This window comes from Arachis hypogaea, chromosome 13 (assembly GCF_003086295.3).
Source record: "Arachis hypogaea cultivar Tifrunner chromosome 13, arahy.Tifrunner.gnm2.J5K5, whole genome shotgun sequence".
Lineage (NCBI taxonomy): Eukaryota > Viridiplantae > Streptophyta > Magnoliopsida > Fabales > Fabaceae > Arachis > Arachis hypogaea.
Genome location: NC_092048.1, coordinates 128,752,385 through 128,764,971, shown reverse-complemented (window position 1 = coordinate 128,764,971; position 12,587 = coordinate 128,752,385). Strand labels below are relative to the sequence as shown.

General features: G+C 34.0%; 1 protein-coding gene across 1 annotated transcript; it reads right to left on the bottom strand.

The window, feature by feature from the left end:
• Positions 1 to 6,941: 6,941 nt before the first annotated feature.
• On the bottom strand, positions 6,942 to 11,982 carry LOC112733341 (uncharacterized). Its single transcript, XM_025782265.2, has 2 exons — positions 7,256 to 11,982; positions 6,942 to 7,129 (listed from the first exon to the last, which is right to left on the bottom strand). The coding sequence occupies exon 1, from the start codon at positions 10,836 to 10,838 to the stop codon at positions 9,648 to 9,650; it is 1,191 nt and encodes a 396-aa protein (XP_025638050.1). The 5' UTR covers positions 10,839 to 11,982; the 3' UTR covers positions 6,942 to 7,129; positions 7,256 to 9,647.
• Between the last annotated feature and the right edge of the window lie 605 nt (positions 11,983 to 12,587).

Genomic DNA, 12,587 nt, shown 5'->3' with positions numbered 1-12,587 from the left:
TCAGATATCATTATTCATAAGTCATGGCAATTATCATCAATACATCATCAAATATCAAGCCTTAGCGGTAAACTTCGTTAACATTCTTATTTTCTTCATAAAAACCACCATTTACAACTTTCTTCACCCTCAAGTTATCTTGTTTTCCTAGCTTCTTTTATCTACTGGACCTAGAACCATACTTTAAGCCTTAAAGAGAAGAAAATGGAGGTTTAGAAGTGGTAATTTGGTTTAAAAACAGTCAAAACCGGTTTTTGCAGCAGGCAGCATCCACGCGTACGCGTGAATATACACACACGCGTATGCATGCTTATCGCGCATGCGTCGCCAAAATTCCACGCCACGCGTACGCGTGGATGGGCGTTTTTTGAAAAAAATGGGCAGAATGTCCAGAAGCATACTGCAACCAGTTTTTGCCACCCTGCAACACAACTTTATACCCTAAACTTGCAACGTCCATAACTTTCTCTACGAAGTTCTGTTTTTCACAAAATTGATATCAATCAAAAGCTCTTAAAATCATCTTTTACTTGCAGAATTTGAGGAGTAAATTATGGACGTCCAAAGTTCATCAAATTTTGGTTTTTAACCAATTTCCAACAAAACCTCATTTTCACCCATCATGTCCCTTACCTTTACAACTTGCATTTTAATACCTTATCAACCTATTTCATTAACAACCATTATCCACATTACCTTTAACCAATTCAGCAACCTTAATCATCAATAATTATCAACATATACCAATTAAATACCATTAACATAAATCAACCCTTCATTAACACATATCAACCAAGGTAGACAGAATCGCGAGTTGACTCGCGAAAACGTATGAGTTTACGTTCTACTCTCTCTTTCCGTCACGCTTCTAATACCCGAGTCATGGAGTTTCTTATGCACAGAAACGCCGGAAAAATCGCAGAGTTGTCAAAATCGCAGTTCTACAGGCACCTACGGTTGGAGAAAAAAGTTGGACAAAAAATTTGGTTTTGCTGTGCAATACAGAATCCAACTTGAATCCCAAGCATAATGTGCTGAGAAGGAGTTGGAACCTTCGATTTTCCTCCATTTTTCCCTCTCAGACTTTGCTTCTTATGTGTGTAACCCACTATGTCTCTTTTTTCTATTTCATTACTTCAATAGGGGTTATTCTATTAGAAGAGGGATAAGGACATATCTAAAAAAAAAATTATTATTTTGAACAAAAAAATAAAAAGAAGTAAAAAGTTGAAATGGTATTGTGGAAAATGGAAATTTTGAAGGAAAGTAAAGATGGAAGAGGGCAATCGAAAAGAGAGTGGCGTTGGAACTGAAATGATTAATAAAACTGGTTTATTTTTATTTTATTTTTCTTTTGAAAACTTTAAACTTTTTTCCTTGTTCTTTTCTTTTTGGAGTCGGTTTTTTTTAATGAATATCTCCAATTGATTGTTTTTTTTATATCCTTTATTTATTATTTGCTTTATTGTTTTTAGTTAGAAGAGCCTAGCCTAGTCAATTTTTTTTGTTCAAGTGGTGTTTTGGGCTTATGGCATATACATATATACATATGATATAATTATGAATTACTAAATTGTTTTTGTTAAAATTAATTTGAGAATTAGTTATAAAATTTATTTTATTTGTTAATCTTTTTTTACATTTTTTATATTTTTTTATAATTTACGAATTATGTTTACGTTTCGTCTTACGATTTTACAAATTACGATTTTATTATAGTCAGTCGAGTTAAAGTAAAAACTACGAGTTTACTACCTTGATATCAACTCTTTATAAACAAACACCAACATATTCCATCAATCTATATCAACACCAACACAACCCATCATAGCAAGTCCAAGAGCATAAAATTAATAACATCAATAACTCATAATTCCAATATATGTTCATCAACAATTTGTGCCAACAACGTTACAAAACTACTCATTAAATGCAATTAACAAATTCAACTTATCATATGGTTCCTCTAACCTAAGTTTTCACAACACCGTAAATATTAAACGTGTAAAACTTAAACCATACCTTGGCCAATCACTTAGTTCACCCAAGGCAGCCTCACAACAGAAAATACAGCCCCTCCAAGCTCAATTAATATAGCCCCAAACCAAACTTTGATCACCAACAAGCCTCCAATTACTCCCAATTCAATTCCAATGCATATATACCCACTTAATCTACACCTAATACATGTACATGTTTCAATTTCAGTTTTTCCATTATAAATACAAGATTGAGCTAGGCTTAGGGTATTCTTACCATACCCATATGCTCAATAGCTTGAGCCCATAAATCTCGAAAGCTAACTTGAACCTAGAACACAAAAATTGGACAAGATTCACTATAGGTTTTCAATTTTACCAAAGAAAGAGGGGGCTTACCAGTGAAATTATTCGGATAGAAAGGTAGAGCTCGACGCGCTGAGCGCGTGGCCGCGAACGGTGTGGCGATCAGAGCCCAGACGGAGGAATTATGGTAGTGAGAAGGAAGATAAGGGTTAGGGAAGCTCCTTCTCTTCCCCTTTCTGTTTGCAGCATTGGTGTAAAATGAAGGGGAAGAAGCTGCTACTTCTTTTATGTTATGGGTCCGGTTGGACCCACGGGTCCGGTTTGGGTCCCGGTTCAAATGGTTCGGTCCTTTCGGTCCGATTTTGGGCCAAATTTTCGAAATTGGTATCAAAATTCTCGTTTCGACGAGCTCTATTCTATTTTGATATTAGTTTTGCATTTAGCTTTCCTAATTAAAATTTAATTATTAACTAATTATTTACCGATTTTAGCGGGGTTTACAAAAAATGCTATAATCCTGGATTATGGTTATTTTGGTCGTTTCCAAAAGTGGCCACAATTACTATGGTTAATATGATTATTTTTACCATTTTAAAATGGTTTTGAAATCATAGTTGTCAAAACCGAACCGGTGATTGAACTGGTCAGTTACTGGTTTATTAGTTTAATCGTAAATTATTTGTTGAACGGTAAAATCGGTCATACATAAATAAAAAATATAAAATAGTTAAAAATTTAAAATTAAAATTTGAAATACATATTTTTATTAACATTTTAAGAACAATTAAGTCTCGAATTCTAAAAATAACTAATATAAAGATAAACATAAAATTAGTTAGTACTATTGTAATAGCATCTTAATTGAATACAATAAGAATAACAGTCCATAAACTATAACCAAAGAGTAATTTCAAAATTTGGATATCTTTATATAATTAAATAATTATATATAAGTTTATTTTTCTTCACAGAATAAGTAATTTTTATTTTATTTTATATTAATTATTTTTTATTTTAAAATTAATTAATTTGTACTTCAATTAAAAAACTAATTAATTTAAAAATGTTGAATATAAAAATTAATAGTGAGAGATCATACTTTACTCTTTCAATTGTTAAAAAAATTGAGAGGATCTATTCTCGTTGTCAGCTTGCTCTTCATATAAGAAGAGTCAGCCCATCTCTTGCAATGTGTTTTTACAAATTTCTCAACCCCGCGCTGACGTCAGCATGACATCATCAGCGTGCGGGTTAATCTCGCTTGATGATTATTTGACCGGACTAGTTCGTATTGATTTTGATCGATTTATTTTCTTAAACGGTTAGAACACTAACTCGGACTGATACAGAATCTGATTTATTGGTTTTCAGTTGAACCGATCGGTTCGATTCAGTTTTAACAATTATATTTAAAATTATCGTTTTAACTAGATAAAACAATAGTTTTTCTTATTTAAATCGAAAATTCAAATTGACCGTTTTTACTAGTATGGGTTTTTTTTTATTTAAAATGGCGTTTAAAAGTGCTATTTTATCGAGTAAAAACAAAAATTTTGATCATTTAATATAACAGCTAAAATGCAATTTTTGTCATTTAAAAAAGAGGTTAAAACCGTCATTTCTATCGAATTAAAATGACAATTTTTTGTTCGTTTTAATTGATTACATTAACCGTCATTTTTATGATTAAAATGGTGGTTTAATATCTCTCTATAGTTAATATTCACAAAGACTCAAACATGGACGTGTAGTACTGTAGTACAATCAACCACAACCTATGATGCACGGACACTGACACGGACACGGGACACGACACGATACGGGACACGCCGACACGCGAATTTTAAAATCTTACGCCGACACGGGGACAAGCATATATATAAAATATAAAGTATTTTTTAGATAAATTGTAATGATATTTTGATATCTTATTGATATTAAAATATAAATTAAAATTTTTAATTATTTTTAATATCTTATTTTAATTATATCAAGTATTTAAAATATTTTTTGTTTTAATAAATAATAATATATACTATATATAAATTTATTTTAAGAATATATGTTAAGAATAAGACTGGACACGCGGACAAGTGATGGTATTTAGGTGTGTCCAGGCGTGTCCGAAAAAAAAATTTTATTTTTTATTAAGACACGATTGGACACAGCAGACACGCGTGTCGGACGAATGTCGGTGAGTGTCGTGTCCGAAATGTGTCCGACACGCAGACACGATAACTTAGCGAAGTGTCCGTGCTTCATAGACCACAACAATCGAACAGAAAAACACCGCATGGAACTCATCACCTCAACAAGGGTTACAAAAGAATCGACACATTAATAAGTTGATTAATTGATAATTTTTTTTGTTAGGAATCTCTTTTCGGATAATTATCAGGAATTGTTTAAAATTTATTTTTATTTTTATTTTTAATTTTATATACATTAGCTAAATTTATTATATAAGAATTAAAAAATATTAGTCATTTTTTTACTTATAAATATTGAATAGAATATATATATATCATGACATTAATAAGAATGACCTGATTGTTGTTATCAATCTTATTTATTTTTACTACTTATTCCAAAATTTTGTACTTTGAATCTTTAATTTTATATTTACTTAGTTAGTTGACATAAATATTTTTATTTATTGTATCTATTTTAGATAAAATATTACGTAAACTTTTCATTATCTATCATAAAATAGAATACGCACTTCCTCTAATAATAATAAATTTATATGAATTAAGATGGTTAATTTAAATTAAATACACCTAAGATTTAACATAATTCTAATAATATAATATCTTAACAACTTTTTTAAGCAATAATAAAAAGATTAAAAGAAGAATATATCTTCTATTTAATTTTTATAAATAAAATTTTTTTTCAGTTTTTATATAGTAAATTTAACCAATGTATATGAAAAAGGTAAAAAAAAAAAATTTTAAACGATCCTGACAATTACTCCTAAAAGATAACAAGGTCTCCAAGATAAAAAGCTGTCAATCCTAGTTGATACTTAATAAACAAATCAACAATTTTATGTATTACGTAGGTATGTGTTTCATTAACCTAGAGTGAAAATAAAGGTTGAAAAGGAGTTTTTTTTTTTTTTTGTTGGTGCCTCATTATCTTTCTAAATAATTATTAGAGGCCGTTTAGGGGAGAGAAAGATAAAGAGAGCATATTCCTGAGAATAAACTTTTTTCTTATAAAATATGAAGTTTAATTTTGATATATTAATTGTGTAAAATATTTTATATAATCGTATAATTTATCTGTTCTTTTAGATAATTATTCATACGATCAATATAAAAAATAATTATTTTTACTGATATAACATTATATAATTGAATGCGTATATAACATTGTTTTATATTGATAATGTATCCGATCAATGAGATATATAAATTGTTTTAGGTAGAAAAAAATATATTTTATACTCATAACCTTTGTATTTTTAATTTTACTCTTAAGTTGTATTTTATTTTAATTTTACTTTGAAATTTTTAAATAATTCTCAATATCTTTATATCAAAATATTTTCATGAATAATCACCTAATTTTAATATTTTCGGTTCTGAAATGGGTCAGGCAACATAGCGTGAATTGTAAGCTAAGCAAACCAATTTGGGCTAACCTTTCATTAGGCCTACATTGGCATGAATTAAAAGCCCACTTTCTCCCTTATGAAACATTTATATAAATGAGCCTCTCATTTCGGCTCATTTCTTCATACCTCTACTAAATTATTTCATTTTATCAATACCAAAAACAAAATTGTTTCATATGCATGCTTCTGCATGTAGCACAGTTTCTGTTGGCTAGCGGCATACAAGATTCGTGACGGATTATTCTTTGAGCTATTAAGACTAAGAATACTGTGGACCAAAAGAAAACGTAGTTTCTATTGAAAAATGAAAATAACAATAACAATGCCATAATTAGGGTTCTTCTTTCTCTACTGTTTGGCACTGGCAAAGGAGAAAGCTAGCTAGTAATGAAGGTAACAAAATCTGTGTGTAGCAAGAACCACAACTACAAGCAAGAAAAAAGAAATCAAAACACGAGTATGTACACAAATTTATATTTAATTCTTCTCACACTGAGAAATCAACATTTTTTTAATTACTATTTAGCGATCAAAATTCATAATTTTGAAAACTCTCAAATTTGGCTCAAGTATCAATCTTTTGTCTTACCAAAACTATTTTCTCTCTTCTTGCTTTCTTTTTCTGGAAATTTTCATCAGAATGCCTGTATGTATTTATTATGTATAAGTGAATGTCGAGATGCAATGTAATTGGGGTGAAAATTTTATATTTTTATTTCGGATATTTTATAGTAGATCATCAGTTTGATATATGAATAATGGATTACGGTTGAAAAAATCGGATGAAAAATTTTCTGGGATTAGGACTTGAAGTTACTATTTAGCTTTGCTTTTGTCATTTTTCTTATTTTGGTGATAAAATTGATTGGATTAATGCCACAACACAAGAAGAAGATGGACTAGAAGGAGGAGAAGGGAAATAATTGGTGAAACTGGGATCACTAAAATGGCAATAATCATAATTCTTCATTTATGTATCTTGCTATTCAAGATTTAATAAAGACTAGACTTCAATGCTACTAGAAGGGTGATGATTAACAGAAAAGAGAAGAAATTGATTATTATTGCCACAAGAGAAGTCTATGAATTACAGAGAATAAGAAATGGAAAAATGAGTGTCGTAAACTATAACTTGCAGGAAAAGAAAGCAATGTAACAGTAAAGTATGAAGGTTATGTGAGGAATAGAAAGAATTCAGGGACCCATCATCGGGCATGAGAACCTGTCATAGAAGGAAGGAGAAGAATTCTTAGAAGGTAGCCAAGGAATGCAGAAGAAGAATGAGAGAGAGAGAGAGAGAGAGAGAGAGGCTCTAACAGAATTTGTCAGAGAGAAAAAGGAGCAATACCAGTAATTTGTTGCCAAGCATAGTCTTGTAGCCTCTTATTTAATATTCTCTCTTTGTTGCTTTTTGTAGCACCTGAATTGTTTGGATCGGCTGCCACGTGTCTCTTGCCTTCAACTGATCTTTCCTCATTAGTTAATTTCTCACTATTTTCATCCTTGCCCTCAACAATCTCATGGGCAACAATTTTCTTCCTTACATTACTCCCCTCTTTCACTTCGACCTTGCCTTTAAGGTTGAACCGGGGAAAATTCTTGGTGAATTTTGCTGCACTTTCCCAAGTGACCTCAGCTGCTTCACCAATGCCCCGCTTTACTTTGAGTTGTCTTTCCTCCTTTCCATGCTTAAGAATTGTCTGAGAATCCAAAACTGCTGCCAGCTCCAAGATGGGTCCAAAGTCACTTGATTGCAACGGTAAGGGTAAGTAATATGCCTGCGAGTCACTATTGAACTTTTTTAAAAGTGCTATATGAAAAACATCATGAATCCTAGCCTCAGAGGTCAATGCTAGTTTGTGAGAAACAACACTTAACTTCTTAATGATTCAGAAAGGGTTAAAAAATCTCATTTCCAACTTTTGACTCTTGCATAAAGCCACTAAATGCCGCCAATGGGGTTGGAGTTTGACTAGAATGAGATCGCCTTTCTCAAATTCAGCATCTCGGTGAATCTTATCAGCATAAGTCTTCATGAATTGTTGGGTCCTTGCGAGATTAGCCTTAAGCTATTCCAACAGTTTGTCTCGAGTTAGCAACAACTCTTGAATGGATGGCTCATCATGGGAAGAAAATTCATAACAAATGAGGCTGGCAGGGTCGTGGCCATATAATGCTTTGTAAGGAGACATCTTAATACCGCTATGATAAGAGGTGTTGTACCAATATTGCGCCCACAGAAGCATGTTACCCCATTTCTTTGGATTCTCAAAGCAAAAGCATCGCAACATTTTGAGGTTTTTATTCAACACCTCACTTTGTCCATGGGTTTGAGGATGATACGCAGAGCTTATTGCCAAGGCTGTGCCCTGCATTTTAAATAATTGTTGCCGAAATCTACTAATGAAGACTCGATCCCGATCAGAAATTATGGTGTTAGGAAAACCATGTAACTTCACAATGTTTCTGATAAATGCTTCCGCCACTGTTCTACGGCAAAATCCCGCTTTAAGGGAACAAAGTGTGTAAACTTAGTAAGCCTATCAATGATTACCATGACCACAAAATATCCATGGGAGGGGGAAAGCGCGGTGATGAAATCCATGCAAATTGCTTCCCACACTTGCAACGGTACTAGCAAAGGGTGTATTAACCCAGCTGGCAACTTAGTATCTACCTTGGCCTGCTGACATATGGTGCAAGAAAGAACAGTCACAGATATCGTGTTGCATATTCGGCTACTATGAATTTGAGGCAATTCGTTCAACTATCTTAGCAACCCCGGAGTGCCCACCAATCACACTATCATGGAACTCATGTAGAAGTAGCTTGATCAAGGGGCTTGCCAAACGTATCACCACCCTGTCACTCCATAAGGGAATTCCATTTCTTATAGAATAATTACCAATGTCATGCCTTCCCTCCAAACAAGACTGCACGATGGACCTGAGATTCGAATAAGCTTCAACGTCTACCTTTAGATTACATAACCAATCTACTCTGGGACAAGACCACGCCCCAAGGAAGCTCCGAAATAAGGCGTCAGCAGCAACATTATCAATACCCAACTTGTATTGAATTTCAAAATCATAGCCAAGCAACTTGTGTAACCACTTGTGTTGCTCCAAAGTATGCAGATTTTGATGGAATAGTGATTTCAAGCTTTGTTGATCCATTTAAATAATAAATTTCTTTCCAAGCAAATAATGGCAAAATTCGGCAATTGCCTCAATGATGGTGTAAAACTCCCTTGTGTAGGTGGATTGACGTTGCATGGTTGGAGAGAACTTCTTGGAAAAATAAGCAACATGGTGCTTCTACTGAATTAAAATAGCTCCAATCCCAAACCCTGAAGCATCCATTTCAATGATGAAGGGTAAGTCAAAATTCAGTAGGGCCAATACCGGTTTAGACGTAATGGAAGCCTTTAAGAGGGTAAATGCAGAAGCTGCTTTGGCACTCCAAGTGAATGAATCTTTCTTCAAATGGTCCGTGAGAGGGGCAGCTATGGAGGCATAATTTTTAATAAAGCATTTATAATATCTTGTGAGACCCAGAAAACCTCGAAGTTGTTTCAAATTTTGAGGAGCAGGCCAATCAATTATGGTTTGAACTTTCACCTTATCCATGTGAACACCCACCTCATCAATAGTATGTCCTAAATAGTCAATCTCATTGACACTAAAGGAGCATTTGGAAAGCTTTGCGTATAAAGCTTCATGTTGGAGGATCTGCAACACTTATTCAAGGTGTTGTAAGTGTTGAGGCCATGAGAGACTATAAATTAATATGTCATCAAAGAAGACCAACACAAATTTCCTCAAGCAAGGGCAGAATATGTCATTCATCAGGTTTTGAAATGTAGCCAGGGCATTTGTAAACCTGAACAATGTGATAAGCCACTCATAATGGCCTTGGGGAGTCTGGAATGCCGTTTTGAACCTATCCTCAGACTTTACTATAATCTGGTGATAACCAAACCTGAGGTCCAGCTTTGAGAACACCCTCGCACCAAACAGCTCATCAAGAAGCTCATCAACTGTTGGTATAGGAAAACAATCCTTCACGGTAATATTGTTCAATGCGCGATAACCTGTGCAAAACCTCCAAGACCTATCCTTCTTTTTGATTAATAAAATAGGGGACGAAAAGGGACTCCTTCTTGGTTGAATAATATCTTCCTCAGGTATTTCCTGGACTATAGCCTCAATTTGAGCCTTCTCACTATGCAGATAACGGTAACGTTTAACTTTCACAGAGGCAGCCCCTGGAATCAGTGGAATGCTATGATCCTGGAAGCGTTTCGGGGGTAAACCTGAAGGGAGTTGAAAAACCTTCGCATATGCATGCAACAATGTTATTAGTTCAGGCTCCATTTGCTCTGACAGTTGAAAGGTATGAGGGGATTCATCGGGTGGTTGATGCAATTCCAAGGTGAAGACCTTAGCAATGGCATTCATATGTAGTAACCGTCTTATGTGAAATTGGGCCTGCTGTGGTAATGCTGGTTTTTCACCATGCACCGTAACAAAATTTCCTTCATGTAGAAAGCGAATAAAAGATGCATCATAATCCACAATATGAGCACGCAAATGCCTGAGCCAAGGTGTGCCAATGATTAAGTCACCACCCGCTACATGCAGCACAAATACATCATGAATTTGAACCTTGCAACCATCCATTGAAATTTCAACAGTAGGGATATATCCCTCCACAATCATAACAACAAAATTACCAACCATTACCTTCAGCCCTGGTGCAGGTTGAATAGACAGATTTAAGAATTTGACAATTCGTGGTTGTATAAAATTGTCAAAACTACCTCCATCAATGAAGGCTTTAACTTCCAAGCCTTGAATGAGAGCATTGACGCGGATAGTGGTTGTGCCTGAGGTCCCATGCATGGCATAGTAAGACAAGTGGTGAGCCATGACCTACAGCTCTAACCGCAGTAAGGAATTTTTCATACCCACATCATCAGTACTAGGCTCGGCAACACTTTGCTCTTCATCCTCGTAAAGTTGATATAACAACGAATGTTTGATAGGACATTTGTAAAAGGTTGTGAACTTTTCATCATACCAAAAACACAAATCCTTCTCCCTTTTGGCCTAAAGTTCAGTAGGGGAGAGCTTCTTGACTGGAGCCCGATTGGTACTAGTAGGGGGTCGAGGGTTTGGCGAGGGCAATGAAGGGAGTAAGGAGTTACGTTGTGGTACCTGAATTGGGTGCCGTTGGCTGAGCACGATAAGAGCTAGGACCCTGGGTGTTTCGCGAAACTGTGGAGAATTTATCTTCATATAACCGGGCGAGACTCACAGCACACATCAGGGATGGGGGACATTGTGCCTTAAGCTTCCATTTAATATCGGCTCGAAGCACACTAATGAAGTAATCACCCAAAGCATCTAGAGGGTCTATGCTAGTTCTATTAGCAAGAGTCACAAATTTCGAATAGTAATCAGTTATTGACCCGTTTTGCTAGAATTTAAAGAGTAATTCACGAGAAAATTTAAGAGTAACGGTCCAAACTCCAATTCGATCGCACGCTTCAACTGATGATTCCACGAACGAAATTGGCTTGTGCGTTTTGACATTTGAAACCACAGAACGATCATACCGGACATGTGGATTGAAGCAACCTGATTTGCTCCTCCTCCGGAATGCGGAAGAAATCAAAATATTGATCCACGGCAAAAATCCAACCTAGTTCATCTATGCCGTCGAATTTGGGAAGATCAAAGCTCACCCCTCAGTATGGGGGTAGACTGCGCTAGACTGCACTGTGGATGGTCAGCCCCTGAGTGCAAACCATGGGGTGAGTGTAATTCACAGAATGACTGCGACAAGGGTCAGGGAGAATCTGTAACTCGCCCTTCCGATCAGTAGCTTCCATCACTCGTGTGCGTTCCACTCGGGACTCTTCCATCACCAACTCAAGCATTTGAAACAAGCACTTGATGTATGTCTCCATACTCTTCAAGCGAGTGTTATCCGCCACCGCCATAGTCAATGAGAGCACCAAATAGAAGGGTGAAAATTAACAGAACAGAGAAGAAATGGATTATTATTGCCACGAGAAGTCTCTGAGTCATAGTTATAAATGTAACTACACCCACAATTTTAAAAATTATTTTATTATAAATAATTAAATTAATTTTATAACAGTTTGAATTTAATCAAATTTATATTATTATACATATACTTTTTATGATAAAATATTTTACATAATTAAAAACTATAATTCTAATAATTTATAAATAATAAAATAATTATATGTATATTCTAATTTAAATAATTGATATTTTTAATTTAAAAATAAAATTTAATTAATATTATTATTATCAAATTCAAAATTTGTCTATATAAACAAATATCGGTACTCTTCGGTAAATTTAACTTTTCTAATACTTCATCGTATATCTTTTATCTTTTTGGTACTAATATCATTTATATTAATAATTCATATATATTTATTTCTATACATATTATTACTTATGTTTTAATATATTCAATTTTAATAGTTCTCCGTTTAAAATATTTATAACTTAAACTGCTGACTCAACAGCTCCAAATTGTAATACATACCCCATGTGTCACCAAACTACCTAAATCATTTTTATTACCATTGATCATCATCAATTCACGAAGCCATTTGGGAAAAAAGAAAGAAAGAGAGA